Consider the following 27168-nt stretch of genomic DNA (forward strand, 5'->3'; position numbering starts at 1 on the left):
AAAACAAAGAAAACAAAAGAAAACATTACTGTTGCTCTATCAAAACATCTACTTAACGTAGCTGTAGGGTAACATTACATTACAGAAACCGCCATGGCGTCGTCCTCCGGCAGGCCTGCTGGAGGACGACGCCAGCTGAAGCTCTACCTGGTCGGAGAGCAGGCTGCCGCTCTTGTCCCCGTGCTGGGCACCCAGAGCCCACTGGCTCAGCATGTCATCAGCGGTGATCTGAACAGACTGGGCGAGCCAGCTGTCGAACAAAGAGTTGTCCAACGGGAAGGACTTTGACAAACCTGAGACGAGACAAAGGGAGAGAGTGGTGCAGTGGTGGCAGAGAAAGAGATGGGACAGAATTGGTGGGGGTGAAGGTAAGAAAGACAGAGGGAGAGAGGAGGGAGAAAGACAAAGCAGACAGGTGAGGGGAGCGGCACATTTTTCATAAATTAAGAATATACGAAGAAAAAGTTGATCTGAAAGTGTCAGTGGCGTTGAAGGGAACTGTCTTTCAAATGGAGACGTGAAGGGGCATAAATAAGAGCAAGAGAACCACAATGCGAACCTTAAACCCCACGTCTGCAAAATTCTGAGTTTAATTCAGACAGTTGGTTCACTCCATTCAAAAGCAGCACTTCAATCATTATTCTGAGATTTATTTTGGCCTCATCATCATTCTAAATGGAAACACAGAGAAAGACAAAGAGAAAAAATAACCTCATACAATGACATTTAGAGTTTGTTTCAACAAGCTCCAAAACCCAAACATGTTGTTTCTGCGGCTTCAACCGTAATGAAGATTTACATCAAACCCATTTTACATGAGAAATCTTGTTTCCTTTGTACAGGACTGTCACAGCTTGGTACTGGGAGCTGTGTGTGTGTGTTTGTGTGTGTGTGTGTGTAGGAGGCTGCAGACAAAGGCGCCCTGCTTTTAAATGTGTGAGTGTGTTTGTGTAGTTGGGTTTTTCATGGCTCCTTTTATATCATTGTGGGCTGTAAACATGCAGCAAAAGCACTGTGAGTGTGTCTGTGACATTTAAGTTGTTCTTACTGACACACACACACACACACACACACACACACACACACACACACACACACACACACACACACACACACACACACACACACACACACACACACACACTCACAAACTGCAGTAAAGAGTTAGGCTTCAGGAGAAAACAGAACGGGGGGTGGGATTCGTCAGCTTATGAACTTCTCCCCTCCTGTTCCCAAAGAAGAAGCGGCTGTGGGAACAGGAGGGAGCGGCTCAGAAGGTCGGTGGTTCGATTACTCATTTAAAAGACCAAAGTTGCCACTGAGGGCTGTGCCGGCAGTGAGAATGGGATGTGTGAGTGATAGAAAATGCCCTACGAATGGCGTACAGCAAGATGTGTGTGTGTGTGTGAATGTGACCTGTACTGAAAAGAACAGATCATTTGCTTGGTCATGAAAACAAGAAAAGTGCTCTACTCATTTAAAATTAATTTTCCTCCTCAAACACTGAGAGGATGAAAGGCAGAAGTTGGGTTTGAGGTGGTTTGGTTGAATCAATATTCAGTACAGTCAACCTTTTGAATGAAACCCTTTCAAATTCATAGACAATGGATGGATGGATGGACACTAAAAATGCCAAATCTAATGCCAAATAGATACATTACTACCTCAATGTTTATCACATTGCTAACTGCAAATAAAAAGAGGTGGTGAACAGATAAATTGCAATTAACAAAAAGAAATTGGCCCGAACAGCCATGTACCAGCTGGCAACAGACACAATCTGAAGAAGCCTGAAGAAGTTTGTCTACGTTTGTGTTCAGATCTGCCTCTGACTGGACTCAAAAGGAAAACGCCCCCCCCCCAAAGATATTTCCCTTCACTATCGTTTTCCTCTTGACTCTGTACGTATTTATGAAGTACGTATGTATGAACATATTCATAAAGCCCACAGATAAGTGTGATTTGTTTTTTAATTGGGCTGAAAAGTTTTTGTAAATTTGCACAAAATTCAAAAATGTGCCTTGCATTTAATGTCTCAAAAATGGAAGAGTTGACAATGAAAAAACTGTCATCTATAAACCCCAGAAAGATGTGCCTAAGACATGCAAGACAATCTGTACTTGCAGTTACTTATGAGGAAGACCTTCCCACAAAGTGGGATCATTACAGTGAGACCTCCACACATGATAACGATTTTAGCCTCTCATATTTTTGATGAATTACTATCACAGACAACAGACAATCACTGTCAAACACTGTCAACATGTTGTCCAAAAATTCCAGTACACAAACGTGTAGACAAAGAACAATCACCGTGACCTGTGTTTGTGATAAAGACCAACAATCCTTAAATCATTTCAGACCAATTACAGATGCAGAAAAGGAAAATGTTCCTTGTAGATATGGCGGCAGGCCAAATGTTACGTGCATCAACATCAAAAATGATCTTAATCTTCAGAAGGAGTCATCCAGTGAATGGGAAAATAAATGAAGTCTAGTAATCTTATTCAGGCAGGAACAACCATTAACCTTTGCACGAGAACACGAGGAGTCTGTCATGATCCGCAGGAAAAACTGCATCGTAACAACATGTAGCAACATATAAACATATAAACATGATCAGAAATGCCCCTGATGTTGACAAAAAACCTGCAGAAAAAACACATTAAGAAATATCATTGATAAGTGCATGCAGATTTTTTTAAGGTCTAAGCCACGTTCTCTCTCTTCACTACCGTCTTTCCAGCCTCCACATAATTAATCTTCACTGCCTATAATAATCTGCCAAGCAGGACGGCAGGAGGCTGCTGGGGTGGCTCTAACACCAGCTATCCACCACACACACACACACATACACAAGCACTGGCCGTTTCCATGACGCAGCATGTCCCTGCAGGAGTCAGGAAAGCTCTGCGGGAGGGAGTAGGTGACGGAGGGGGGAAAAAAAGAGATGGTGAGGAAGTGTGAAGAAAACGGGAGGGGCGATCGAGGAGAGGAGAGAGCAAGCAGAGTTCAGAGAGGAGAGGATGGTAGGAGGGAAACCGAAGACACGTCACCGTGTCGTCTGTTGACATGTTCAATTTCTGTCCCGTACTATAAATCCTGATGTTAGCTGTTGCTTAACATTGCATCTGGAGAAACACCCCTTTTCAACATCCCATATTAAAGACCATTGTGGTGTTGCTCTGCTGCCGCAGCTGCTTCTTCAGTTTACTGTCAAGAGGTGCACTGAGACAGAATGGGGGTCTGGTAAAGAGAGTTCATAGATTTACACCAGTAAAGCACAGTGAAGAGTTGTATTATCCTTTGGATCTCGCGTCCTCTCAGTGTCTTGAAGATATTGTTGTAGGTCTCTGTTTTTCTCTAAATGCCTGTTGTTGTAACAACTTAAAGGGATTCAGTGTAACACAGATTTTGTTATAGCCCTGCAGTCTTTCTGTTGTTCTAGGATATATTTCAAAGAGATCAGAAGGAGGCGGATGTTATTAATCTAAGGGGGAAAAAGATTGGAGGACCCAACATCCCTGAACAATATTTATTCCAAGAGGAAGCCCACTGACAGTGTTGCAATGTCCTTTAAACTGAAGGAAGGCACTGGATCCTCCTCCATCTTTGATTACACCTAAACTGAATGGATGGTTCACCTTTTAGCCATGGCAGTGCAACCACAGACCAGCACTAACAATTAACTTACCAACACTTTGTTTTAGAAGGTCATGGTGCATTTAAAGAAACAGTTTTGGGAACAGCTAGCCTTGTCGGCAGTGAACTTTGACTTTGTCTCTGTAGCTACGAAACCTCGCAGGATGGCATCACAGAACAACCGATGTTGGTCAAGAAAGGTTTTGCACCAGGTTTGGAGGGCATTGAGAGGCAATAACTTATTTCGTCATCTCTCTGTAGTTGTGATTCTTCGTGTGTTGTTTTCCAGCAAAAAACTAAAGTGCAACATCTAACAACACTCAAACACAAGCAGATTAGATTGGGGTACATTTTTAACCAATTTTTATAATGGATCTCAGTTGTAAGGATGAAACTCCTCGGTGCCTATGCGGGCAACAGGAGGATTTCAAATTCCCTTTTCCAATCACCACTGGCATATGGGTCCCGCTAATAAACAGTGGGGATAAGGGACAGTACATCTGAGAGGGAGTTATGGTACGTGTCTGTCTTCTTGATCCCAGAACACCGAGAGGAAGACAAAGCCCTGGGATACAGGACCAGACCCGACAGAGAACAGATGGCCTGACACACACGCACACGCACACACGCACACACACACACACACACACAGTTAGATTTGAACACAAACAAGACAAACACACAGACGATGGGAAAAAAAAATGATGCACATGCGCGCGCACATACACACACACACACACACACACACACACACACGTACATACAGTGTATACATGCATATACATATTAACACTGACAAAAGAAAGACACATATGACAAAGATGCATGACACAAACAAAAACACACCACAAACACAGATGGGCTTGTTTTCCATTGGAAAACAACGTGAGAGATGATTTCCAGCATTTATTCCTCATCACGCGACAGCCCCCCATTCCCTCAGCAGTCAGGCTGAAAGACCAAGACAGAGAGATGGAGAGTAAGAAAGATGGAAGGAAAAACAGGAACAGTGAGTGTTATGACAACAGAGCAGGAGATGGAAAGGAGACAGATTGACTGTGAAAAACAGACGAGGTGGAAACATAGATGAATACAAAAGGAGAGAGGGAGATGATGTCAGAAAAGGAAGAAAGTGAAGCAGAGCAAAACTACTCCCCTGTCCTCTGTATTATCTGTGTTTATTGATGAATTCACTTCCACGGGAAAGTTGGCTCTGCTCAGTTCTGGTTAAATAATGAAATGAGAAAGTCCTGCGTCATCGCTCTGTGTGTGTGTGTGTGTGTGTGTGTGTAAGTGGGTGAGAAGCTCGATAGCAACATTGTATTTTGCAAGTAGGGCTGCATCTAATGATTATTTTCATAATTGATTCACATGTCGATTATTTTTTGATTAATCGATTAATTGTTTGGTCCATAAAATGTCACAAAATGGTGAAAAATGTTGATCGTGTTTGATTCCATAAAACCCACAAACTTAACTCGGGAGAAAAAAATCAGTCTTTAAACTGAATCTCTCTGAATGTATGTATGGATTTCATGTTATATACATTTTTAAAATAGTGTATTCGCTGTATACACGATATGTTATAATCTATAAATATCATCCATCATGACGTAGGTGCTTCTCTGCACACAAGGCCTCAGATAAAAGGAGTATAAAAGATAATAGAGACTCAATTAATCATCAGAGCCCGTTCTCATTCAGGATATGAATCATGTACAGTAATTGTGTAGCCCACAGGTTTTTTCTTTATCTTTTTTTTTCTTCCAAAGAATGTCATGGCAGGAATATTCCGAAACTCATTAGATCTGGATAAATATAAACAAGCATTATGTAAGACAACAAATCCGCCCACTTGACGTCCTACACATAGAAACTATTCACAGCGGCTTGTTGTTAGAGGAAGCCTGAAGATGTGGAGGGCTTTGTTTTTTCTTTGTGTTAGCCCACACAAACATGAAGTATATCACAACTTGTGTGTTTCTTTGCTGTGGAACAATTTCATTGTCTGCATGTTCATTATTGTTTTTCTCACAAAATAACTATTTGATTTTTTACCGACAACACTGAGTCCTGCTGTTAAGAATTTATATATAGTCTATAAATATTCAACTAAGGGATTATAACAAACTATTATGTAGTTGTAAGGAGTTAAATTGATTTGTCAACAACTATAACTCCTCCTATGGACAACCATCATTAGTGGAGATCAGTTCATAAAAAGTTAATTCAATGACAATATAGTAAAACACAGTTAACCACAAATATGTGTAATATACATTTTAAGAATGTGTGTATTGCTTATGAAGACAAAATAGGGGAACTTGAACATAGCTTCCTATGTCACTACTTGGGCTAAAATATTTATTTTTCAGATGCTATCTGAGGGAAAAGTAAAAATAAAACCCCACGATCAAATATTTTCAGTGCAGAAGTCTATATATCGTTAAGCATGTGGTTTCCTATACTATCCCTGAAAGCATCAACTTTGATTAAATCTTTACACTATCAACCACTTCACATGCGTCGTTCAATGATTATGTGATTTTGGAGTGAAACATTCCCCCAAAAAACAAAGGGTGAAGAGATAAGCTGCGAGGAGAGGAAAGGAGGAAACTGATCCTGTCAGTGCGCTCTGGTTGTGCCACGACCGACAGCACTAACTCATCTTATTGTCACTACTTTACTGCCCCATGAAGCAGCTGCATCTGAAAAACAAAAAACAAACTGAGGATGTTCCTGGGATGTCAGGAAATACGACTTTAACGGGTGCTGAGGACACATCGGAGATCCGACTTAGAAAACAACAAGCCTGTCAACCCAAATGACGTCAACAGACGAAGAGGTGAATAGATGGACACGAGCAGACAGATCAGATTCAATTCAAAATCACAAACTCCAATGTTTCTGAATAGACGGGCTTTGGTATCTGCACCTCTGATCTAACGCACCAGTCCACACGTTTCTAGCCCTGCTAACATGAACCTGGATAATTGCCTGAGAAAAATCTTCTCCAGCCTTCTCCAGGTCAAAAATGTCTCTGCTGTTCAGTGCAAAAATAAAATAAAGAAACCTCTCGCGCTGCTTACTGATGGACAAACTGCTTCTTTATAACTTCTATGAGGATGTCTGTGAACTGAAATGTTAATTTGCACCTCAATAGTCAAGGCAGGTGGCTTGTCATGAGTTGACAACCTGAAAGCTGCAGATTAAATCACCACAGAGGCCGTGTCTGTCCATCAAGTGTCCTCAGGCGAGACACTGAGCCTTTATCTGCTTGTTCCCTTTAAGTCACTTTGGATACGAGTGTCGGCTAAATGGCAGCAAATTTCAAGGCTGCAAACAAATATATCTGCGTACACACAACCTGCATGCACAATCTCCTTTTGGTATCTGTCATGATCGGTGGTGGGTAATGGATCGCCTACAGACAACTGTTATCATCCGCCCTCATCTCGCCACCGATGAGGATTGACATTGACAAGCCTCTCTCTCCCTTATTCTGTCAGTGTCTCTCTCCCATTCGTTCATTAATAACGAAGATTAACACTGACAGACCACGACCACTACGATCTACTGCCGTATTGAAAGATTACTGTCACCAAACCACATGTGCTGTGTGGAGGCGTTTTGGATTTGACATCGTAGACGTAAAACCTTGGCTTAAAGCGGAAATAGACAACTTTTGTCATTATGATGTTAAAAGAGATTGCACAGTGTAATGGCGATAGAAAGAGGACACCATCTGCTCTTATATTGGTCCACTATAAGCCTTGCTTTCACCATGTTATTCTCTTGGCCACTGCCTGATCTAAACAAGGAAGAGAATAGTGTTCTATCCCCAGTGCTGCAAAGGGCAGACGGTGTGAGGAGCTCCGAGGAAAAGTACCTGCGTCCTTACCTGCAGTGACCAAACAATAATATCACCTGGAACCACTGGGGGCACGAAAGTTGTCTGTTGCCTATTTAAGGTGAGACCTGCCTGATTCTCAACCACACAAGACATCAGAAGCACAGAGGATGGACAGGAGAGAAGGTCGAGTCTATACCACAATTTAGGATTTGCCTCAACAGGTTGTTTGTTGTCAATTGAAGTTATTTTGGTCACCACAAAGTCCGCTCAAGTGACAAAATGAAAATGTGACAGGCACTAAATACTACCGTACCCATTCGCTGGGCCCACCATAACGAGCTCAAAATTAGCCAGTGCCATCCTTCACTGTATGGCCATAACTTCTGTTGTAACTCTACAGTTCTACCATCTTCAACACAGTGATTTATTTATTGCAGAGAGGCTGAGAGAAGGTCAGCGTGATTTACAGGGATGACATTTTTATAATATCCAGCCTTACTGTATCTTTCTGCCTCACCTTTATTTCCTCTCGGTCCGTCTGTGTCACGATACACTGCCAACAGATCGATGTATCACATCAGACCTACTGGGCTGAGCTGCAGTCAGCTCCCATTAAAGAGGTACCGCACACTTGAGCTGTAAACTAAATATATCTGACTGTGCAGCGAGGAAACATATCGATGCTGGTGTTGATATTGACACGGCAGATGGGAGGATGGTCCCTTGATGGCAACATTATGTACAACACACGTGTTTTTACAAAATTGGAACTAGGCGCCGAGCTGGTTTTACCCTTGGATCTGACCATGTATCCCCAGTGATCGACGCACAGAAAATATATGACAACACTGATGATGGATGTATGAATTTGATAAAAAAGAAAATAAAATAAAAGGTAAAACACCAGCGTGGAAAGTCTTCTGAAAATGGCTGGAGGAAACAGTATTTTGTTATGGAGCGCTCTTGGTGCATCAATATTTCATTTCCACAGATACATAAAGTCTCTATCATGATGAAATCAAAATGAACACCCCGAGATGTCCGGCTATAATGTCTTAGTATGATCATTGCATTGTAGCTGTAGTGTATGAATTAGTAGATTGTGTATGAAAACACTGCCTCAAATAAATTATTGACCTGATGTCAGCATGAGGTCTCACACCCACACGAACACCCACACACCATATAGGCATATTTTTCAGACGCGCGCAAAGACACACACACACACACACACACACACACACACACACACACACACACACACACACACACCCACACACACACATTTCAACATGTTGGAGAAAGAAAGACATTATTTTCACGCCACACAAGCGGCGTGTATTGGGTTGATGTACCTAGCTCTTTAAGCAGGGAGCCGTTCTCTGACTTCCATCTCTCCTTTTTCTTCTCAGGACTACTCTTCCTTCTCTCCTTCCCTTTCTCCTTCACTCCATTCTGCTTCCTCTTTTCTCCCTTCTGGGTTTTCTCTGCAGGGAGACACAGAACACGGGCTCAGGTTAAAGATTTAGTTGATTTATTCAATTGGAGCTTGTTTTTTTCGCTGGAAAGTGTCACTGAGCCTTCGGAACTACTTTCATTCAGGGAGAATTTGATTGAAAAAGTAACACACAATGAATGTTAACGTTGGAGAAATATAGTGCAAAAAGGAATCATGCTAATAACTAGATTTTAAGGATATAATTTTCCTTCAAATCAGCTAAGAAAAATACAAAAAAAACAGTAGAGTTTGACATCTGGATATAAACAAAGCTTATAAGATGGACAGTTGCCAGAGGGAGAAATAAAGAAGAACAAATGGTAAAAGAAGTGGAGAGAAAAGTCTCTGTTGAACTTTTGGGCCTGAGGATGTAGTTTGCACATATTTAAGATACACTCTTTGATATCATTGTTGTGCGATTGTGCCCCCAAGAATTCACTGTTTGTGTTTTGAAACACGTTCATAAAAGAGCTCGAGGCTTCTGACTGAGAAATGTTTTTTTACTGACATCATCCTGGGTGAGCCACCCAGCAGAAGTAATTCTCAAAGGCTGATAAAACCTGCAAGTCAATTTGCGGTTGCAGGACCCAAAGCCAGCGGATTTACCAGGAGAACACAATAACATACGGAGCCTTACACTGTGTCTCTGTGAAAAAGCATCTCTGCAAGATTGCTGCTACGAAAACAAATGTTTTCTACTTTGAATCTAATGCTAAAGGAACGTGTTGATCCTTCTGTTTCTGAAGAATGTGAATCCTCATCCTCGCAATGTCAGACAGCAGCTTCTTTGATGTCGGAAAATATCTCCACCACAAAGAGATAAAAAATTCAGGACGTCATGGCCAATTAGTGTAATTTCCATTGACAGGTTGTATCATATGGAAGCTGCAGTGGCATATTTACACTTTTCATCTTGTCAGATAAAACCTAAAGGACCAGGATGGATATCAATGCTTGTTGTGAATTTAGATTAGCATTCTAGTTAAAGTTTGAGTGTAGGTCTGTCAGATTTAAAGCCCACATGCAATTCATGAACAATACCTCATTTAACCTTAGAGCTAATATAAGAAAAAGACGACTCATGGGGACTCATCTGGTTATCTATGAAGAGTGTTGTATTTCACCAAACAAAAACCAAACACTCTAGTCCACCTTTCAGACTCCATTGAAAAAAACCAAAACAACAAAACTACAACACTGTCTAACATGCTGACACACACACACACACACACACAGACTGTGTGTGTGTGTGTTTGTGTGTGTCAGCACTGTATGACATGTAACAGAGCCCTGCAGAGCGCCTCCCTGCTGCGAGCTCTCCTCTCACTGCAGGAGACCTGGCTCACTCCCTCCAGCTGGGAGAATGGCAGGTAACACAGCGAAAAATGATATGTACACACGATGAGAGACAAAAAGAAGAACAACACCTGACAGTATGATTCAGTCTGCTACACCAGTCTTACAGTAATTACAGACAGATAACATTTTTGAGCGCCACTAAATAAATAAAGCTATTTAGCCTGTTTTGATCAAAATAATGAGTTTCGAGTTTCTTAATAGCTTAACATGCACAAAGTCCTCACATTGCGCCTCTAAATCCTCATTTAGATAATGAGGAAAAAAATAAATATAAATTGAAATATTGATTATTAAGATGGTTGCAGATTATTTTTCTGTCAATTTACTAATCAATAATTCATTCATTCTTTCAGCTCTTAATTCACTGCTATCATCTTCACGATTCTACTGACAAGACAGAAATAAAAGTCATTATTGCTCAACTCTGGATTCAACAGACACAAACACACCTGTACGTTTAACACACGTCTGCACGCACAGACACACACACAGCATGTGAGCAATGCTGCCGACACACACACGGTCACACTCCAGTGACTCACATATAAAGCCCAGCGATGATCTCTCTGTGTGTCTCTCGTTCTGTGACCTGGGAAGCCCTTATTGTTGGGATGTCTTGTAGTAACAGTCTCCTGCTGTTCACACAAACACAGAGTTCTGCCTGCACGGCTAACTAACTCTCCTGCTGCTGTGTGTCATCGTGCTCATGGAGGTGTGTGTGTGTACAAGTGTGTGTGCGTGTGTGTTATGTGCATACATTAGTGCAGCAGGTGGCACCTGCGGGCTCAGCGCAGCTATACAGAGGTTTAGAAAAGCAGTATTTATTTGTTCATGTGTGTCTCTCAACAGTCACAGTTGACATGGATGATCCAATTTGGCACAGCGACGGTGCCTTGAACTAAATTCTATAACATCTTAGCTTAGCTTCAAAGTACTAGTACAGCTGATGGAAATGTTATAAATATTGCTTGTGTGTGATTATAAACCAACGTTAGCCGGACATTTGCCCGATGTTTTCCGGCCAGCCCCCCTAGTAAAATTTCCAGCGCATGTGAGAATACGGCAGGAAAACCTCCTGAGGATTGACAAAGAGTGAGTGGGCATGTTGATGACTATAAAGAAAAACATAAAACGCTCTACCACAGAATGTTCAGGAAATTGTCCTGTTTGTGTGAACACGTCTGACTCTGACAAATCTCCTGCGTTCGTCAAATGTGAAAGGCCAACTCCGGAAAAAAGTTCAATTTTCTTCAAAAGACTTCATGTCTGAAAACAGCTATTAAGTATTGGTTGGATTACATTTTTTGACCTGGTGATGGCGAAAGATGAAAAGTCAGAGGATCCCCAAAGTTATCACAGTCCCACCTCAGGTGAATGTTGGCGTCAGAGCTATCTGTCCTACAGTTTTTGAGACATTCCACTCACAAGGGTGTGAACCTCATGGTCGTGTAAGTGGACGAGACATTAGAGCGCACTCGGCACCATAAATGTCAGTACAAAAGTTTGTGCCAACTCATGAGGTAGGTGTTGACATATTTCACATGATAAGCTTAAAGCTCCTGCCTGTGCTGCAGGAAGTCAGGGGAATCACCGAAGTCAGACGGATTGACCCTCTGGGAGCCACGAATGTCTGAACAAATTTTCATCTGGACGCTTCCAATAGTTGTCCAGTCGTCCTCCAAAACAATGAACCACCTAAAAAGTCTAACAATTGCCATCCACGGAGCTGTGCTTCTAACGTGGTCAGAAAAATACTGTGTGGCTTTAAGTAAAATGTACGGTATTGTACTGTAGGTGAATGGTGTGTATGTGTTCGTCAATAAGGTAGATGCCAACACTGTGTGTGTGTGTGTGTCTGTGTGTGGCTGTCATAGCCAGCAGTAGGCCGTCCTCATGCTTGCTTTAGCATGGAGGAGCAGGACATGCATGAATGAAGCTGTGAGAGACCAGAGAGATTTCACACTGACAGTGTGTGTTTGTGTGTGTGTGTGTGTTCATGTGACCACTGAGAGAGCAGAGAAGGGGAAGAGAGAGTGTGAACGTATATTTCAGTAGGAGCACAATGCTCGCTGTTTAAAACGAAAAGCAACAGAGAGAAGAAAAGAACATCTGAGAGTGTGTATGTTTATTTTGGCCTAAAAGCATTCCACTTGTGCTTGGGGACATTCGTGTTTTCAAAAAGGCTTGACGGGTTTTGTGCTATGCCTCCATTCCAGAAATACAACGTGAAGTGGAAGAATAAATGTGGAGGAGACGTAATGGAAGCTGACAGGTTGCATGCTGATTAGGAAGATGAAATGGGATGGAATGAGGTGTGAAAAGTGTGGATGAGTTTTATTTCCAGCTCCATGACAGATCATCTCCTGGGTAAGAAGGAGGCTCAGACTTCTTGTAAAAGTTATGTGTGGTGAAAATTACAATAGTGCTGCAACTATGAACCGATGTGGCTGAAACCCAGTTGACACTAAAGCAGTAAAGACATCCGACCGAAGTTTGCTCTTGAATCCCCAAAATCCAATTTTATTTATGGCCTGGATGTCGATTCTGACTCACCTGCAGATGAAAGCGGTTTCTTGAGTTTGTTTTTAGCACAAGGACGTTTCCAGAGCGCTTGATGTGCTATTCACTTGTGAATGTCGGAACCTAATCAATAGCCAAAATGGAGGCTGGATTGCCAATAAAACAACTGGTTTGTATTCTGACACAGCAGGAACCTTTCCAGGAACCCAGAGACTTTTTTAAGGAACTTGGATATTTTCTCTGTATTTCAACCCGGGGAACCAGGATCTAAATTTAGCTGTAATTCAGGTCCCTTCAATCTCAATTTCCACAGCGGTGCAGGAGTAAATTAAAAAGACGACACGGAATACTCATTTTAACACTGAATAACAGGGGATTCAATGCAGCTGTGTTTACACTGATCACGATCTCTACAAAAGTGATCTCAATCAATATCAAATACACAAAATGCAAAATAGCTCTTTGCATAACAGCTGCACCTAAATTGTAGTACACAGCCATATCTGGAAGGGTCACATTTTGGTTAGTCTGTATTGTGATAAAGCTGACAGTATGAAGACAAAGGAATTATCCCGGCAACATTGCAAAAATTGTTTGAAAAGCACAAGTCAGGGGAAGAATTGAAGTCAGTTAACACGTCCTGCGGTGGTGGTGGATTGAACAAGATGCTTACATCCAGCTTTTTGATAGCCGAAAGTAATTCTATGTGGCTGAAAATGGGAACTACATCGGGACTTTGTGAATCCTTAATAAACTCTGACATGTGCCATTAGTTTATAATAATATAATAATACATTTCATTTATAGAGCACTTTTCATTGCTAAAGCCGTTTGAGGGCGGCAGGAGTATTGCACGAGTGTATTACACTTTCTTTCGATAGAGAGGATTTTTAAGAGTGCAGTGTCATCTACCAGACACTTCTCTCCCCTTTTCCAATTTATTTTATGGCTTTTGCTGAAATTGTGGAGGCCATTAACGCCAGGGGATCTTTGAGGGAACTCCCAGAGGGACGTCGTCCTTGCACAGCTCCCACATTGTTTTGACAGAAGGACCATCTAATCCTCTGATCTCCCAGGGATCATTTTTCAACAACCACCCCCCCAATCTGATCTTGTTCTTTTATATGTTCTACAGCTTGGAAAAGGAGGAAAACTAAGTCATTGCATTTTCAAGGACGCCTGCAGGCTCCGCTTGAACACGTGGAAGCTTCCCCCCTGTAGGTTGTAATCTCAGCACAAATCCAACTATCGGCAGAGGGAACCTTTTTAAACACACTTTTGTCAGATCTTTGCTTTTCCCCCCCTCTTTGGGCTTTACATGCGGCTGTTGCCTTTCTCTCCAACTCTCCAATATCATCCCTCCCTCTAAATCTCCTTCCCTTTCTAGAATGGAAGGCGCAACAGCACCAGGGGATTGGTCCTTTTTGTGCGTGATTCATTTTCCCTCTCTCTAGGTGCGCTGAACTGCAGTGTGTGAGTGTCTGTGTGTGGAGCCACCGTGTCCCATTTCTCACCTGAGCTCATTAGTGCAATGTGAGGACGTTTTATTCTCTCTCTCCTGGCTTTCCCTCATTTTCTCCACCCTCTCTTCTGTCCTGTCACACTCACATTCTCTTTTCTCTCTCATCAGTGCCCTTCTTGTTTCCCCTATCTTCTTTCACTCTGTATTTCATCCCATCACCTTCTTGTCCTTTCCCATCCTCCTCCCCCCACACACACACGCACACACACTTTCTAAGAGTAGTTTACAGAACACAAACCGCCAACACCAACCCCTGTCAACTTGTCACAGTTTGGTTTGAGCCAGAATGTAAATGTAGTGCAATTCCTGCATAACAATGACACTGTGCAGTGTGTGTGTGTGTGTGTGTGTGTGTGTGTGTGTGTGTATCAATGTTTCTTCGCAGGCCAAAAAACATTACTTGCAGAATAATGACCTACAACTTAATAAGACGTGTTTATAAGATTATGGTTATGGATATGCAATGCTCTCTACAAGAAAACTGATCAGCTGTATGAATCGAGTGTCCGTCTCAGCTGTAATGAATAACAAACTAAGTGTCAGTGTCATGATAGATAAAGGGGAAATTTATCCTAACGTTTATATTGGATATTGAAGTGTACTAAAAGTTCCTGTTGAGCCACAGTGACTTCCTTTAAATAATCTAAGATTTCTTATCGATTAAGTCATTTTTTTACATGCTTGTTTTAAAGCACTTTGTAATTCTTCTCTAATACAAACCCCCCCCCCAGTATTATTTATTTAATAATATTAAGATTAAGCTGATTTAATGTCATTAAATTCACCCTCAGGGTAACTTTGGTCGTCCCTAAACTTTTCATCTTGTGCTTTCATCAGGTCATAGTTGCAATTTGTTCCCGACTTCCGGTTAAGACTTCCACATGCTAGCATTAGCTACAATAATTAGCCGACGACAGCGTCGCAACACTGTCAACGGAGGTGGCAATGAGAAAAACGTTGCACCCGCTAAACGTCACCACGCTGGCATTATCAATGTGAGCACGTTAGCATGCGGATGATAGCATTTTACGCACGCAAGACTCCTCAGGGGCCTGATTCTGAAACTGGCCCGGAAACTGTTTCAGGCCTGAGGTGTAGACCAGCGTTGCACATTTCATGATGAACCAAACTTCTTGACAACACTTTGCTTTGAATCCCAACAGGGACCTTTTAGCATCTGCTATGCGAAAACCAATCAGTTAAATGTTGTTGGCTAAAACATGTTCTGTCTTGTTGTGGTTTTGGAATCATGGTGTTGAACTTTTCACTCATGTCATCACGTACAGTATGCGTTGCTGGCTGCTGAATTATACGGGACGCAGTTTACTTCTTCTGGACTTTCGGCATCATGCAGCTGCTCTGTGGGCATGTGAGACTACAGGGATGTTACCCGTCGGCCTTGCTGGCAACATGCTAGCATTCGCAAAGCATGACGAGCGCAGCCGCTGACGTGACCGACAGATCAACGCGGAGGACGGACAGGCGGACGGAGTGTGGAACATGACAGATGAAGTGCCGTGCGAGGCGGACAGGGGGACGGAGGTTAGTGGTTTCTCTTCTAGCTGGGTCAGAGGAGGGAAGTGTGTTTTCCACATGGAAACAAGCCCCGCGGGACACGTGGGGAGGACGCTCGCTGTTGCTGGTGGAGGGTCTGGGCTCAGTGTGTCTGCAGGTTTTGAGAAAATGAGATTTGACTATGTGAAAGCCTTTCTCTGACACCTAGAAATGGTTGGCAAACCACAGAGCCAAGAGAGTAAACACTTGCGACATGGCCTCTTTTAAAACACATCCAGCATATTTACATACTCTCCCCCGAGAGACCTTTTTCATTTCTGGTTTTCCCTTTCTTTTCCATCCTGCTGTGACCAATATAACCATCGGAACACATGTTCTGTAGCACTGTCGACAAAACGTAGACTTCAGATTTCAGTGTCACATATTATCACAAAATCACTTTGTGGGGTCAGAGGGACCAAAGAAGAACATAGTAAGAGAACCCGACTGACCTGGTGTGATGAGACAACTGAGGCAGAGAAGGACGGGGGAAATGTAATCATGGAAGGACACCATGGATGTTGTTGGGACGAAAACAGGTTTTGATGATCTGGTCTAGGCGTTTAAACTGGGTTGGTTTCATGCAAACCAGCCGAACCAACATTTGTCAAATTTCAGATTCAGATTAAGACGCTCACAACACATATTGGGTCTGTTTACGGGAAAGTTCTTGGTTTCTTTGGGGCGGTGACCCCGAGAAGGGACATGGCGGACTTAGTCACAAAATTTGAACTGCTGCAATATGGCAAAATTTCAGATTTGATGCAAAAAAATTTGAATGATCGAATGAGAAATAAAAAAAACACAATGTGTCACCCTCAGTTATGCTGCTGACTGTGTCACCGCTCCACTCTAAGCTTCTTCTAATTCACTGTTTATTGGAGGTTGAAAAACAAGCTTGGACGCGCATTATCACCACCAAGTGGACCGGAGTTTCTACATTCCCATTAATAAGCTCCCTATGTCCCATTCTGTTTCACTCTGGAGCATCTGCTAAGTCGAGTGGGCCACCTGGTGGTAAAGTTCTGCAAATCCGACAGGAGGGTCAAGTGTTTGGCTTCTTATCAAACCGGGATGGACATTTTTCCCTAACCAAATTGAGTGAATGGGAGAGACCGAAACAGATAGAGTAGAAAATAGGTTACAGAAGAGGACGAAGAGAAACTGACACAGAAAAAATAAGAGAGAAAGATAAAAGAGGAGAAGGAAAGAGGTGGATACAAGGTGAGAGACACGACAAATAATTACAGCAGACAACCTCATCCTTCACTCTCTACTGCTCCCTCTTTCCCCATCTCTCTCTAACACACACACGCACCAACGCACGCACGCACACACGCACACACACGCACACACACGCACACACACACACACACACACACACACACACACACACCAATCCTCTCTAATCTAACTCCTGTGGCAGTGTGAATAGATATGGCCATTCAGTGCCAGGAGCACAGCTCCCGGTACATGATGGCAGAAGTCTGCTGAGTCAGGAGCTCTGCACTGCTTGTGTGTGTGTGTGTGTGTGTGTGTGTGTGTGTGTGTGTGTGTGTGTGTGTGTGTGTTAGTAAGAGACAGGGAGTTAGAGAGAAATTGTTTGGAAGATTTAGTTGAGAGCATAGATGTGTGTGCAGCCTTCCTCAGCAATGATGAATGCTGCAAACTGGGGAGAGCACAGCACAGCCACAGGGGCTGGAGTTCACTATCATTACCATGCCAGCGAGACATCACTGGTATTACCATGACAACAAGCTATCACTGTCATCAGCACTACAGCTGCAGGTCACGACTACAAGAGCTAACATGGTTCCTGAACATTATCCCAGAAAAATACAGGCCATTTTTTTTAACAACTTAACCTAACCATCATCTCCATAACCCAGGTTCGCCATCATCACCATTACAGCTTGAAAGTCTGGCAGCCAATGTGATACCGATTATAACTGTCAGTTATAATGTTAAGTATGTAAAAAATATATGAGAGATATAGACTAGAAAAAGCAGTACGCAATGAACCACAAGCACCTGACAAATCATTATAATGAAACTGACCTTCCCCAACTATCATAAGGTGGAACTGAAGATATTTACACTGACAATGAAAGCAGACATGTTTGGGTTAATCAGGGGCGGGCAGACGCCCCTTCCGACATACGGAGATAGTCTGTATGAATGTGCAAGGTAATCCGTGTCAAGGCAAAAATAACATTGTGGAGTAGCTAATTAAAACAAGCACAAATTACTTGTTAGTTTAAAATAATCAAACTAAACCTTTTCATGTTGCATTTTCAAATTTTTTTTTTCAAGCACTCCTCTTAACCTGACACACACCTAAGTCACAAACCTCATTGTGAGCAGACTAGTCAACACAGCATCATCCACTGCTCCACAGGGCAGCTGCGTGAGATGCTTCAGGGTCAGTCGTCTATGTGGTGGATAGGAAATAAAACTCCAGTGCTCAGTGTTCGTTGCTGTGCAGGTATCCAGTGTGGTCTACTGTGCAAATGCAACGATGACAGGCCCTTTCCAAAACTGTCCACCCACCACACTCAGCCAACAAGGGTTTGGATATACAGTAACCGTTATGCACTTGAGCTTTCCAAACTGTGTTTTTTTGGGGTGGACAGAGTGTGTGATGGTGGTCTTGGCTACAGTGCTGGAGAGAGTGAAAGGTAATGGATTTTTTTTTTTTTTTTCCCACTTTGGTGAGTTCAGGTGTCTGGAATTTAAAAAATAAAAAAAAGGATCCACTGACACACTCATGTTTTCCTCTCTTACCTCCAGCCATGTCCTCTTCCAGTAGTTGTATCTGCAGGTGGAAGATCTTCTCCTGGAGGTCGCACAGGGTGTGTTTCATCTTCTCCCTCCGTGTCACCATGTAACACAGGTTACGCACCTGGAACACAAGAAATCCCTGTTACACATACTGTAGCAGGACAGAACCGCAACACAGACACCACGTTTCATCTTCTCTCATCTCAACAGCGAGGATAACAGATGCATGAATATTACGACCGGCTGACATGAAGATTTTAATACAGGGAAACATTTTGCAGGTCAACTGAGCTTATTTTAGTCGATTGTTTTAGTGTAAGAGCACATGAAATGTACGGTCACATTAGTCTTCCCTTCAACAAAACTGATGTGTCGTCTAAAAACTAAATGGGAGCAGGCCTTTTCTGTAGCTGCCCCAAGCTCCGAAAGTCTCCCATCCCACATTAGGTCTTGTTACACTATCGATCATTTCAAATATAATTCAAAATCCTACCTTTTTACTCCTGCTTTTAATTCAGGATTACTACTTTTATCTTTCACTTTTGTTTTGCCTGTCTTTTGTTGCATCTTTCTCTTGCGATGCGTTTACTTTCATTTTATTCATACTTGGCTCAACTCCTGTTGTTTTCAATGTGCTACATGAATAAATCTGACTTGACTTCCTGATGTGGACTCGCTAAAAATCTCATATCACATCACAAAATGACCGAATCCGGATGCAAAGTTAGGAAAATCTTATGGTTAAAAACATCAGCACAGCAGTATACAGCATCAGGTTTATGTGCATCCTGTAATAAGCGAATCAGAGGTAAGAGTCAAGCGGCGACTTGCTGTTTCCTCCCAATAAACTGGGTCTTCTTCCACTCAAATATAAACTCCAGCTGAGCCCTCCTGCCTCTCCATGCTTCCAAATTACTATCATATGGTCCTATAAGCACTGTATGTGTGAGTGGATAGAGCCGGGAGATGAATGTGTGAGTGTGCATGTTTGTGTCGAGCACATATGGATGTATAAAGACAAGCTGTGGTCGTAAATGTGTGTGTGTGTTACAGTTTTGAATTGGCAAGTAGCAAGCGAGTTAAGAGTCTGAATATAAGACTGATACATAGAGACAGAAAAAAAATAAATAGAGAGAGACGGTGCAGAAAGACCAGGTAAACAAGATTCAAAGTTAATGAAAGAGAGTTGAAGTGTATTCCCCAGCTACAGTTGTTGTTAAATGCTGGCAGAATTCTTTTTTTTTGTCCACAAATAAAACGATTGCAGAGAGTGGATACCCATGTCGGCTTAGAATATGACAGGAAACTCCAGGAACGTGTTTCCAAAGGGAAAAGAGCAAGCCATGACCAGAGAGACAGACACCAAGTACATCTGAAAAAAAAAAAAAAGTGAATTCTCCATTCATTTCATTGAAGAATGAGGACTTGTTTTGTGCAGTAACTGCACAGAAAAACAATACAAGGGGTAGGTGCTCTTTCTCAAATGGGAACAATTTCGTTAAGTTCAGATGTGAGAAATGTTCCAGACAATCTCCTTCAGCTTTCGTCAATCCGGTTAATGTCCGAACCCAATTTTGCGGACACATTTTCCGCAGGTCATGTATGAAAACAGCTTCAGAGAGGTTCGAGATGTGACAGTTGCTAATTGCGAGAGAAAGTCGTAAAGTAACATCAATTGTAAGATGCGGATTTGATTCTGATGTACTGTACTTAGCCTAATGTAGAGTCATCTGCATTAGGTTTAGCAGCACAGACAAATACAGCTAAAGTGAACTGGGAGTAATATAAATCACAGATGGCACTTAGTGCACAACTTGTAGCCCTATTGTCGTATAAATGTGTTTTACAGCACCATGCACACCGTAGCAGAGTTTTATAGCTGTTGTGGTGCTGTTGAATGATTTGAGTTCAAAGCAAACAGTTACAAGCTGTTACAGACAATGTGTCAGAGTGTCAGTGCAGACTGTAGTTTGTGCGTTGCAAAGATTTTACAGTAACAACAAAGTAACCTGGGGGGAGAGTGAGGTAGGGAGAGAAACTAAGCCTTCGATTCCCAAACTAACAAGCCAGAAACTGGATCTTTGCCAACTGGATTTCTCTCACAATGGTGTATCAGTAATCATGTGCCTCTATAACCACATTCAGCAAGTGTGTCATGATTGTCAGCCACGGTGCCAACGTGACACGACTGAACGTCTGCGCGCCCGCGTGCATGTTTGCGTCTGTGCACACACTCTTTTTACGGTTATGAGGACTTAATGTTCACATAACCATAGAAAGACATGTACACATGTATGAGTGTGTGTGTGTGTGTGTACTGGCTGCACGGCAAGCTGACTGTTTATCTGTTGGTCGTGATAGATTCGTCAGCCTGGCCTATCTGACCCATTCCATCCCTGTTAGAGGGCTGCAGATAAAAATAGCTGCTCAACTGGGACACAATGTGCAGAGCCTGGCTTTGATTAGGACACTGTGTGTGTGTCTGCGTGTGCGTGTGTATATACACTGTTTTTAAAAACAACTACCTGCCTGGACACATGACAAGGGACAAGAGAGCAGGATGGGAGGTAAAGAGGAAGAAGTGCGTTGAAAAAAAATGGAAAATAACAGCTCAGTTGAATTTCACCTCTCTTTCTCTCTCTCTTCTCCAAACATTAATACAATTTTAGGAATCAACGGTCTTGTCGGAAGATGAAGGTGAAACACGAATGCCCCACAAGTCTGTTCGCTGATGGAAATTTACTTTAACATTTCACCTATTGTATGAGTGAATTGCATAAATACATTTCTGCTCAATAACCACTTCACTTCTTCATGACTTCCCGTAACTTCTGGTCTTTGGATTTCCGCCACTGTTTTTTGGACTTGGCATGTTAAAATCAATTTCTAAGTTTCACTGTTTTAAATACAAGCAACGACAAATGCTGAGATCAATTTTCAGTATCCTAGCTTTGTTTGCTGTGCTGCAGATGATTAGGGCAATATATCAAACATTCAACTGTATGGTTCAAACAACTGTCTTGTTTTGTGTAAGGGTTTCATACAATTATACATTAAACAGTCAATTCTGCAAAAGGAATAAGGGGTATCTGAGTTTAGATAGTGACCTGATGTGAATTTGTTTTTCTTTTGAGTACAAGCAGCCGCTGACCTTTTCTCACCATCTCCTCTGTCTGTTACAGCCTCCTGCCCTTTACCAACTCTGTCCTTTGTCATTCTTTCCTCTACAATTTAATCCCTCCCCCATCCTCCCATCTGTCCTAAAACCTCTAATCTCGTCCACACATCTGTCAGTGCAGCTCCTCATTCCTCTTTAACTCCATCAGTCTTTTTCCACCCTTCGCTGTCTGAGTCTATTCATTCATCCTGAGCAGCTATCTATCTCGGAATCAGCAAACGCAGCACTGCTTCGCTTTTTATCCGTCCCATTTCGACACGTCAACCCACAGACACAAATTTGAGAGCGTGTGTTGGGTTACATTCATTTAAAATTACTTGGCAACAAAGGCGGCTCTGCCGGCGAATTCAGCAAAGATCATCTAAGTCTCGCTCACTTAAAAAAAGAAGACATTTGAAAGCCTCAATCACATACACAGGGTTTGAAAGCAAGTAACATTTCAGAGCTTGAAATATGTTCAGGGGTTAGGAGAAAAAAAAAGAAAAGAAATCAAACCACAACTAATACATATTGTACGACAACAATTTGTGCAAAATGAATAAAAAGGTAAAGATCACTATATTTTCTGATGTTTGGATGAAGTCTGTGGTGCATATCGTGCCCTGTTGCAGAAAGACAAGATAAAACAAATTGTTTCTACGTGCAAATCGTCATGTTGACTTGAAAGGTCAAAAAACGCATAATCTACTGGTAATAGTATCCAAGTCCAAGCATGACTTTAAAAGCCATACAGACTATCCAGTACACCTTCAACTATTCAATGGTTGTCCCTCCATTGGTCTCTGAACAACGTATGAGACATAACCTGCTCTCTCTATCCATCTATATGCTAGTCCTGGTACTGGTTCCCTCAACAAGTGCCCGCGACTCCTTTCTTTCCTATCCATCCATGACACGGCATGCTGAAGATTATCAGCATTACACGCGTATTAAGTGGGCTGAGCGGAGACATCACCTCGCATACCGCACAGTCTATATCTGTCACCATCTCGCTAACCTTCACACTGGAAGCCTCTCTCATCCTCTCTGTTAGAGTGTATTATCACCTCCCTCTACACTCCGCATGTCTCTCCCACCCTGACATACACATAAACGATCATACACAAACTATACTGTACACACACACAAACACACACGCACACGCACACACACACACACACACACACACACACACACACACACACACACACACACACACACACAGTGCCCACTGCCAGACACCTGTTGATGTAATTAGTAGTTGATGACAGACAATGCTCTGCTGACCCCTCTCTCTCTGTGTGTGTGTGTGTGTGTGTGTGTGTGTGTGTGTGTGTGTATGTGTGTGTGCACTATAGAGAAGAGATAAACTGGGAACCTTTCCATCCAAATATGCACAAATTTTAAGCACATTTTTCCAAAGGTCACCAAGAAAAATTATAGCACTTCAGTACAGACATTGGATTATTTTCTGCCACACAAACAAAAATAAGCCGGTTGGTATTTGGCTTAACGAAAACTACATCAGTATTTTATTTAAGTATTGTGGTTAAGATATGTGCTGCAAGTTAAAAGTTGAATGGTCAACTTTGCCATAAAAACTTACAGTTAGATCAACTGTGACAATTTTGAAAAAAATACACTTTTTTCAGCACTGGTGTTACCGATGACATTAACGATGGCTCCGTTTCGTGCAGGTAGACCTTGAGTGTGACAGAGAGACTGTGTGAACAACACCAGGATCATGAAACTGAATTCAGTTCATTATTAATTCTTTTATTTACACCTCTGCACGTCAAACTGTCTTCACGTAAAAATGAGTTAACAAATAAATTAAAGAGATTAACATTAACTACAACCAATACATTTTTAATTGCTGTGCTATATCAATACCGTGTCGGTGGCGGATCATCAGATTCCTGTCAATATATTGGTCTTTCTATTTTTATGTATATATTGGTATTTCTATTAATCTGCTACTGTTTGTGTTTTCATTGCTCCTGCTACCTAATACAACATTTGTGTTACTTTGATGAATTCACTTATTTATCCTGTCCACACATGCCATATGGTGTTTTCAATGCTGCTTTTTCACTGACAAACCCCCCCCAAAAAGTCTGCATTTATTGTATATTCAGTTTTTAATGGCTTTTAACGTCTTCCTTTCTGCCCCCTTTCACTTAACAATGAGTAGAATCTACAATATAAACAATATACAGTAATCAATGAACTTCTCTTTCTGTTTGGAGGCAGTGTGTAGGTGCATTTTTGTATGTATAGCATGTGTGTGGGTCTGAGAAAGTAAGTGTGTGCCCATGTGTTTGCTTACCCAGGTGGAAAGGCAGGAGCTGCGTCAGGACTAATTGCTAAACTGATCTGTGAGATACAGATAAAAACCCAGTGGGGACAGAGCGTGTGTGTGTGTGTGTGTGTGTGTTTTGAGAAAACTGGAACATGTGTTCATATGGGCTTTTCTGGGAACTAATGAAAAATAAAAGAAAGTGTGTGTCTGTGTGTCTAAGCGTCTGACTGTGGCTAGAAATGGATTTCATGGTATTGATTTAGGTGATAAATGGACACGTGGCAAATTGCTGTCAAGACGCTACAGAGGGAAAGAGATAAGAAGAGATACAGTAGAGTAAAGATGGTTAAAAAACATTACATAAGGATGACAACACAACTTGTTTTCATTAAGCCAAATGAGTCACGCTACTCAGTCAGAGAAGAAAGGAGCTGAAAGGAGCCGAGAAATAACGGAGATTAGAGCCTCTTTCTCCCTTCACTTTTCAAACCAACTTCCAGCTCAGATCTGTATTGACCTGACGCCTCTCAGCTCCCAGCATATTGACTGCAAACCTTTGCCGCCTACTAATGAGCACCATCGTTTGTTCACTGGCACTGAAATACGCCAGGCACAACTGTGAGGAGGCAGCCCGCTAAAGATCGGGATTATTGATCTTTAATTGGCCCAATATCACCTTAAACCCAAAATGGAGAGGCTGGGTTAATTACTAACAAGACAATCCCAAGTGGAATAATTAAAATGGACTGTGCACTTAAATGCAGACAGCCTGTTATACGATGGGGTTCTGCCGTGGTTACGAGTCTAAACAGCAAACAAATTTGTCACCGCGTTTCTGATGTATGTTTCATCTATTAGTTGCACTGCTGGGATTATTGGGATGATTTACATGTGTGTTGCTATTTGCTTCAACATTTTTTTAAAGCAGTCAAAGCAAAAGATCACGCCGTTGTTCACACTGCTATGATAAAGAAGTCACAGTAAACAATAACTGGTGACTCACCGATCAAAACACATGTAGATGTAAAATATTCAAAAGTTGTCATAATCAATAGTTTTATGCTATTACTGGATCAAACATCTGTGAATGTGAAAGGAGCTGCTTGTTTAGTAGTCAACCCACAGATGAGACAGCTATATACTGTATTTCCCATCAGATGAAGGTGGATACCAAACAAGAGCTTTAAGGGGTCAAACATCGGTCTTACATTTTTCATGGGTCAATAAACACTATTCCAAATGAATGCTCATGATGCCCTATGAATGTGTGTGTCCTAAAAAGTTCTCTACTTATTGTAAGATTTGATGTATCAGGAATACAATGATCAGTGTTATGCGCACTAACAAAGAGTTGCAAAGCTAAATGAAACATTTTCATCACAACAAATCAATCAGAAGCATTTACAGCTACGACTGTTAGTTGGCAAAGATTTGTCCATAAGAACTTTGCATCATGTCACATCCTGCAAAAGATTCTCCGTCACAATTCATAGTCAAGAATATAACACCCCAGCAATGTGCACCATTCAAAGCAAAAAGCCAGTACAACAGATCATAAATCATTTTCATATTCCTACAGGAACAGTTAGATTAGTCCCACACATCGCAGCCTCATCTGTCACATATCGAATTTAAGAGAGAAAATAAAAAACTGTCAGAGACATACAGTTGGTAAATCTACCGCTCCTACTTCAAATCCAAAAAATAAAGTGAAGCTCATGGTTGTCAGATATCTCGACCATGGGGGAATGACACACAATCTAAATAATGATTTAATCGTGGTGGATGGACAAACACCACAGACAAAGCTATCAATATTGTATCAATACCATGTGACACAGATCTGTGGTGAATCTTATCGGACTATTGATCTGCGTCAGCAGTTTATTGATCATCCAATACAGAGTGAGAACCAATTAGAGATGGAAGACACCCAACAAGAAATTGACATACTGTAGCATCTAGAGTCAAACCTATGCTGTTGATCATTATAATATATGTGATATTGTCAAAAGTAAAGACGAGCTTACCAACTGTAAATATCTTACACAGTGAATTTAGAAGAAACACTTTTCTGTTTCTCTATATAAATAGAGAAGAGCTCGAGGTGATCATTGTGGTCAGCCTACATCCAAGAATCCTTTTTATAAAAAACTTTTGAGATAAAAAGTTATGTCCTTAGTCCTCCACAACAAAGATGGAGTGCGGACAGCAAAGGAATGACTTATTTTTCCAATAGCAGAGAACGGACCTGTTGAACCTTTGGGAGTAAAACATCTGGCTGGTCGACCCCATCACTATCCTTCTGCAATAACACTGCAACAGCAATCATCAAGTTTGAGTGTTTCTGGAGAGATCAGGAGCAGTGAGCACAAAGGCCTGGTGGCATGCAGGTGCCCACGCAAAATCAAGGACTGAGCTGTAACACGGTGTTTTGTCACATGCCATATGTGAAACTCTTTGAGACATACATATATCCGTTCTTTAAGGGTGCTATACAAATAAACTTGACCTACTTTGCCGTGCCAACTTGAACAGACTGTATCAAATACTGTGGGCTGAAATAATAGCTGCAATAAAAGCAGATCTTGGCAGCAGGTACACAAATATTTGCGTTGTGCTTCGTAAAGGACCCTCAGATGTTATCAGCTATCCAGAGGATAAACTAACTTGGTGGTAATTTGTTTTCCCCCCCTCTGTAATGCCCTTCAGAGGACCAGAAAAACTACAACATGTGACTTGATTTCACCCACTGAACAACCCTATAACACTACAAAACTATTGTCAGCGGGCAACGTTGGCCAGTGTGCATTATCATAGCTCTTTGACTACTGGTCAAGATCCGAAAATGGATGATAAGCATGAAAGGCAAGTGGGTGCCAGCAAGATAATACTCAGCAATATCTGGATTCAACAAGCCTGAATGTACGGTGCAATATTAGATTTCTATCTCACAGTCCTGTGCAGAGAAGGACTTACT

At 41.8% G+C, this 27168-nt stretch overlaps 1 protein-coding gene across 5 annotated transcripts in view; it reads right to left on the reverse strand.

The window, feature by feature from the left end:
- Positions 1–27168, reverse strand: part of jade2 (jade family PHD finger 2) — a 156931-nt gene that overhangs the window by 13808 nt on the left and 115955 nt on the right. For 4 of the 5 annotated variants that reach the window (XM_035624728.2, XM_047330483.1, XM_047330482.1 and 1 more), the window contains 3 exons: positions 18733–18850; positions 8851–8982; positions 148–293 (listed from right to left, as the gene is read on the reverse strand). In XM_035624728.2, the coding sequence (XP_035480621.1) occupies positions 148–293; positions 8851–8982; positions 18733–18850 (396 nt within the window). The remainder of the gene's footprint in view (positions 1–147; positions 294–8850; positions 8983–18732; positions 18851–27168) is intronic. The other variant, XM_047330485.1, reaches the window with a different exon arrangement.

This window comes from Scophthalmus maximus, chromosome 2 (assembly GCF_022379125.1).
Source record: "Scophthalmus maximus strain ysfricsl-2021 chromosome 2, ASM2237912v1, whole genome shotgun sequence".
NCBI classification, from domain to species: domain Eukaryota; kingdom Metazoa; phylum Chordata; class Actinopteri; order Pleuronectiformes; family Scophthalmidae; genus Scophthalmus; species Scophthalmus maximus.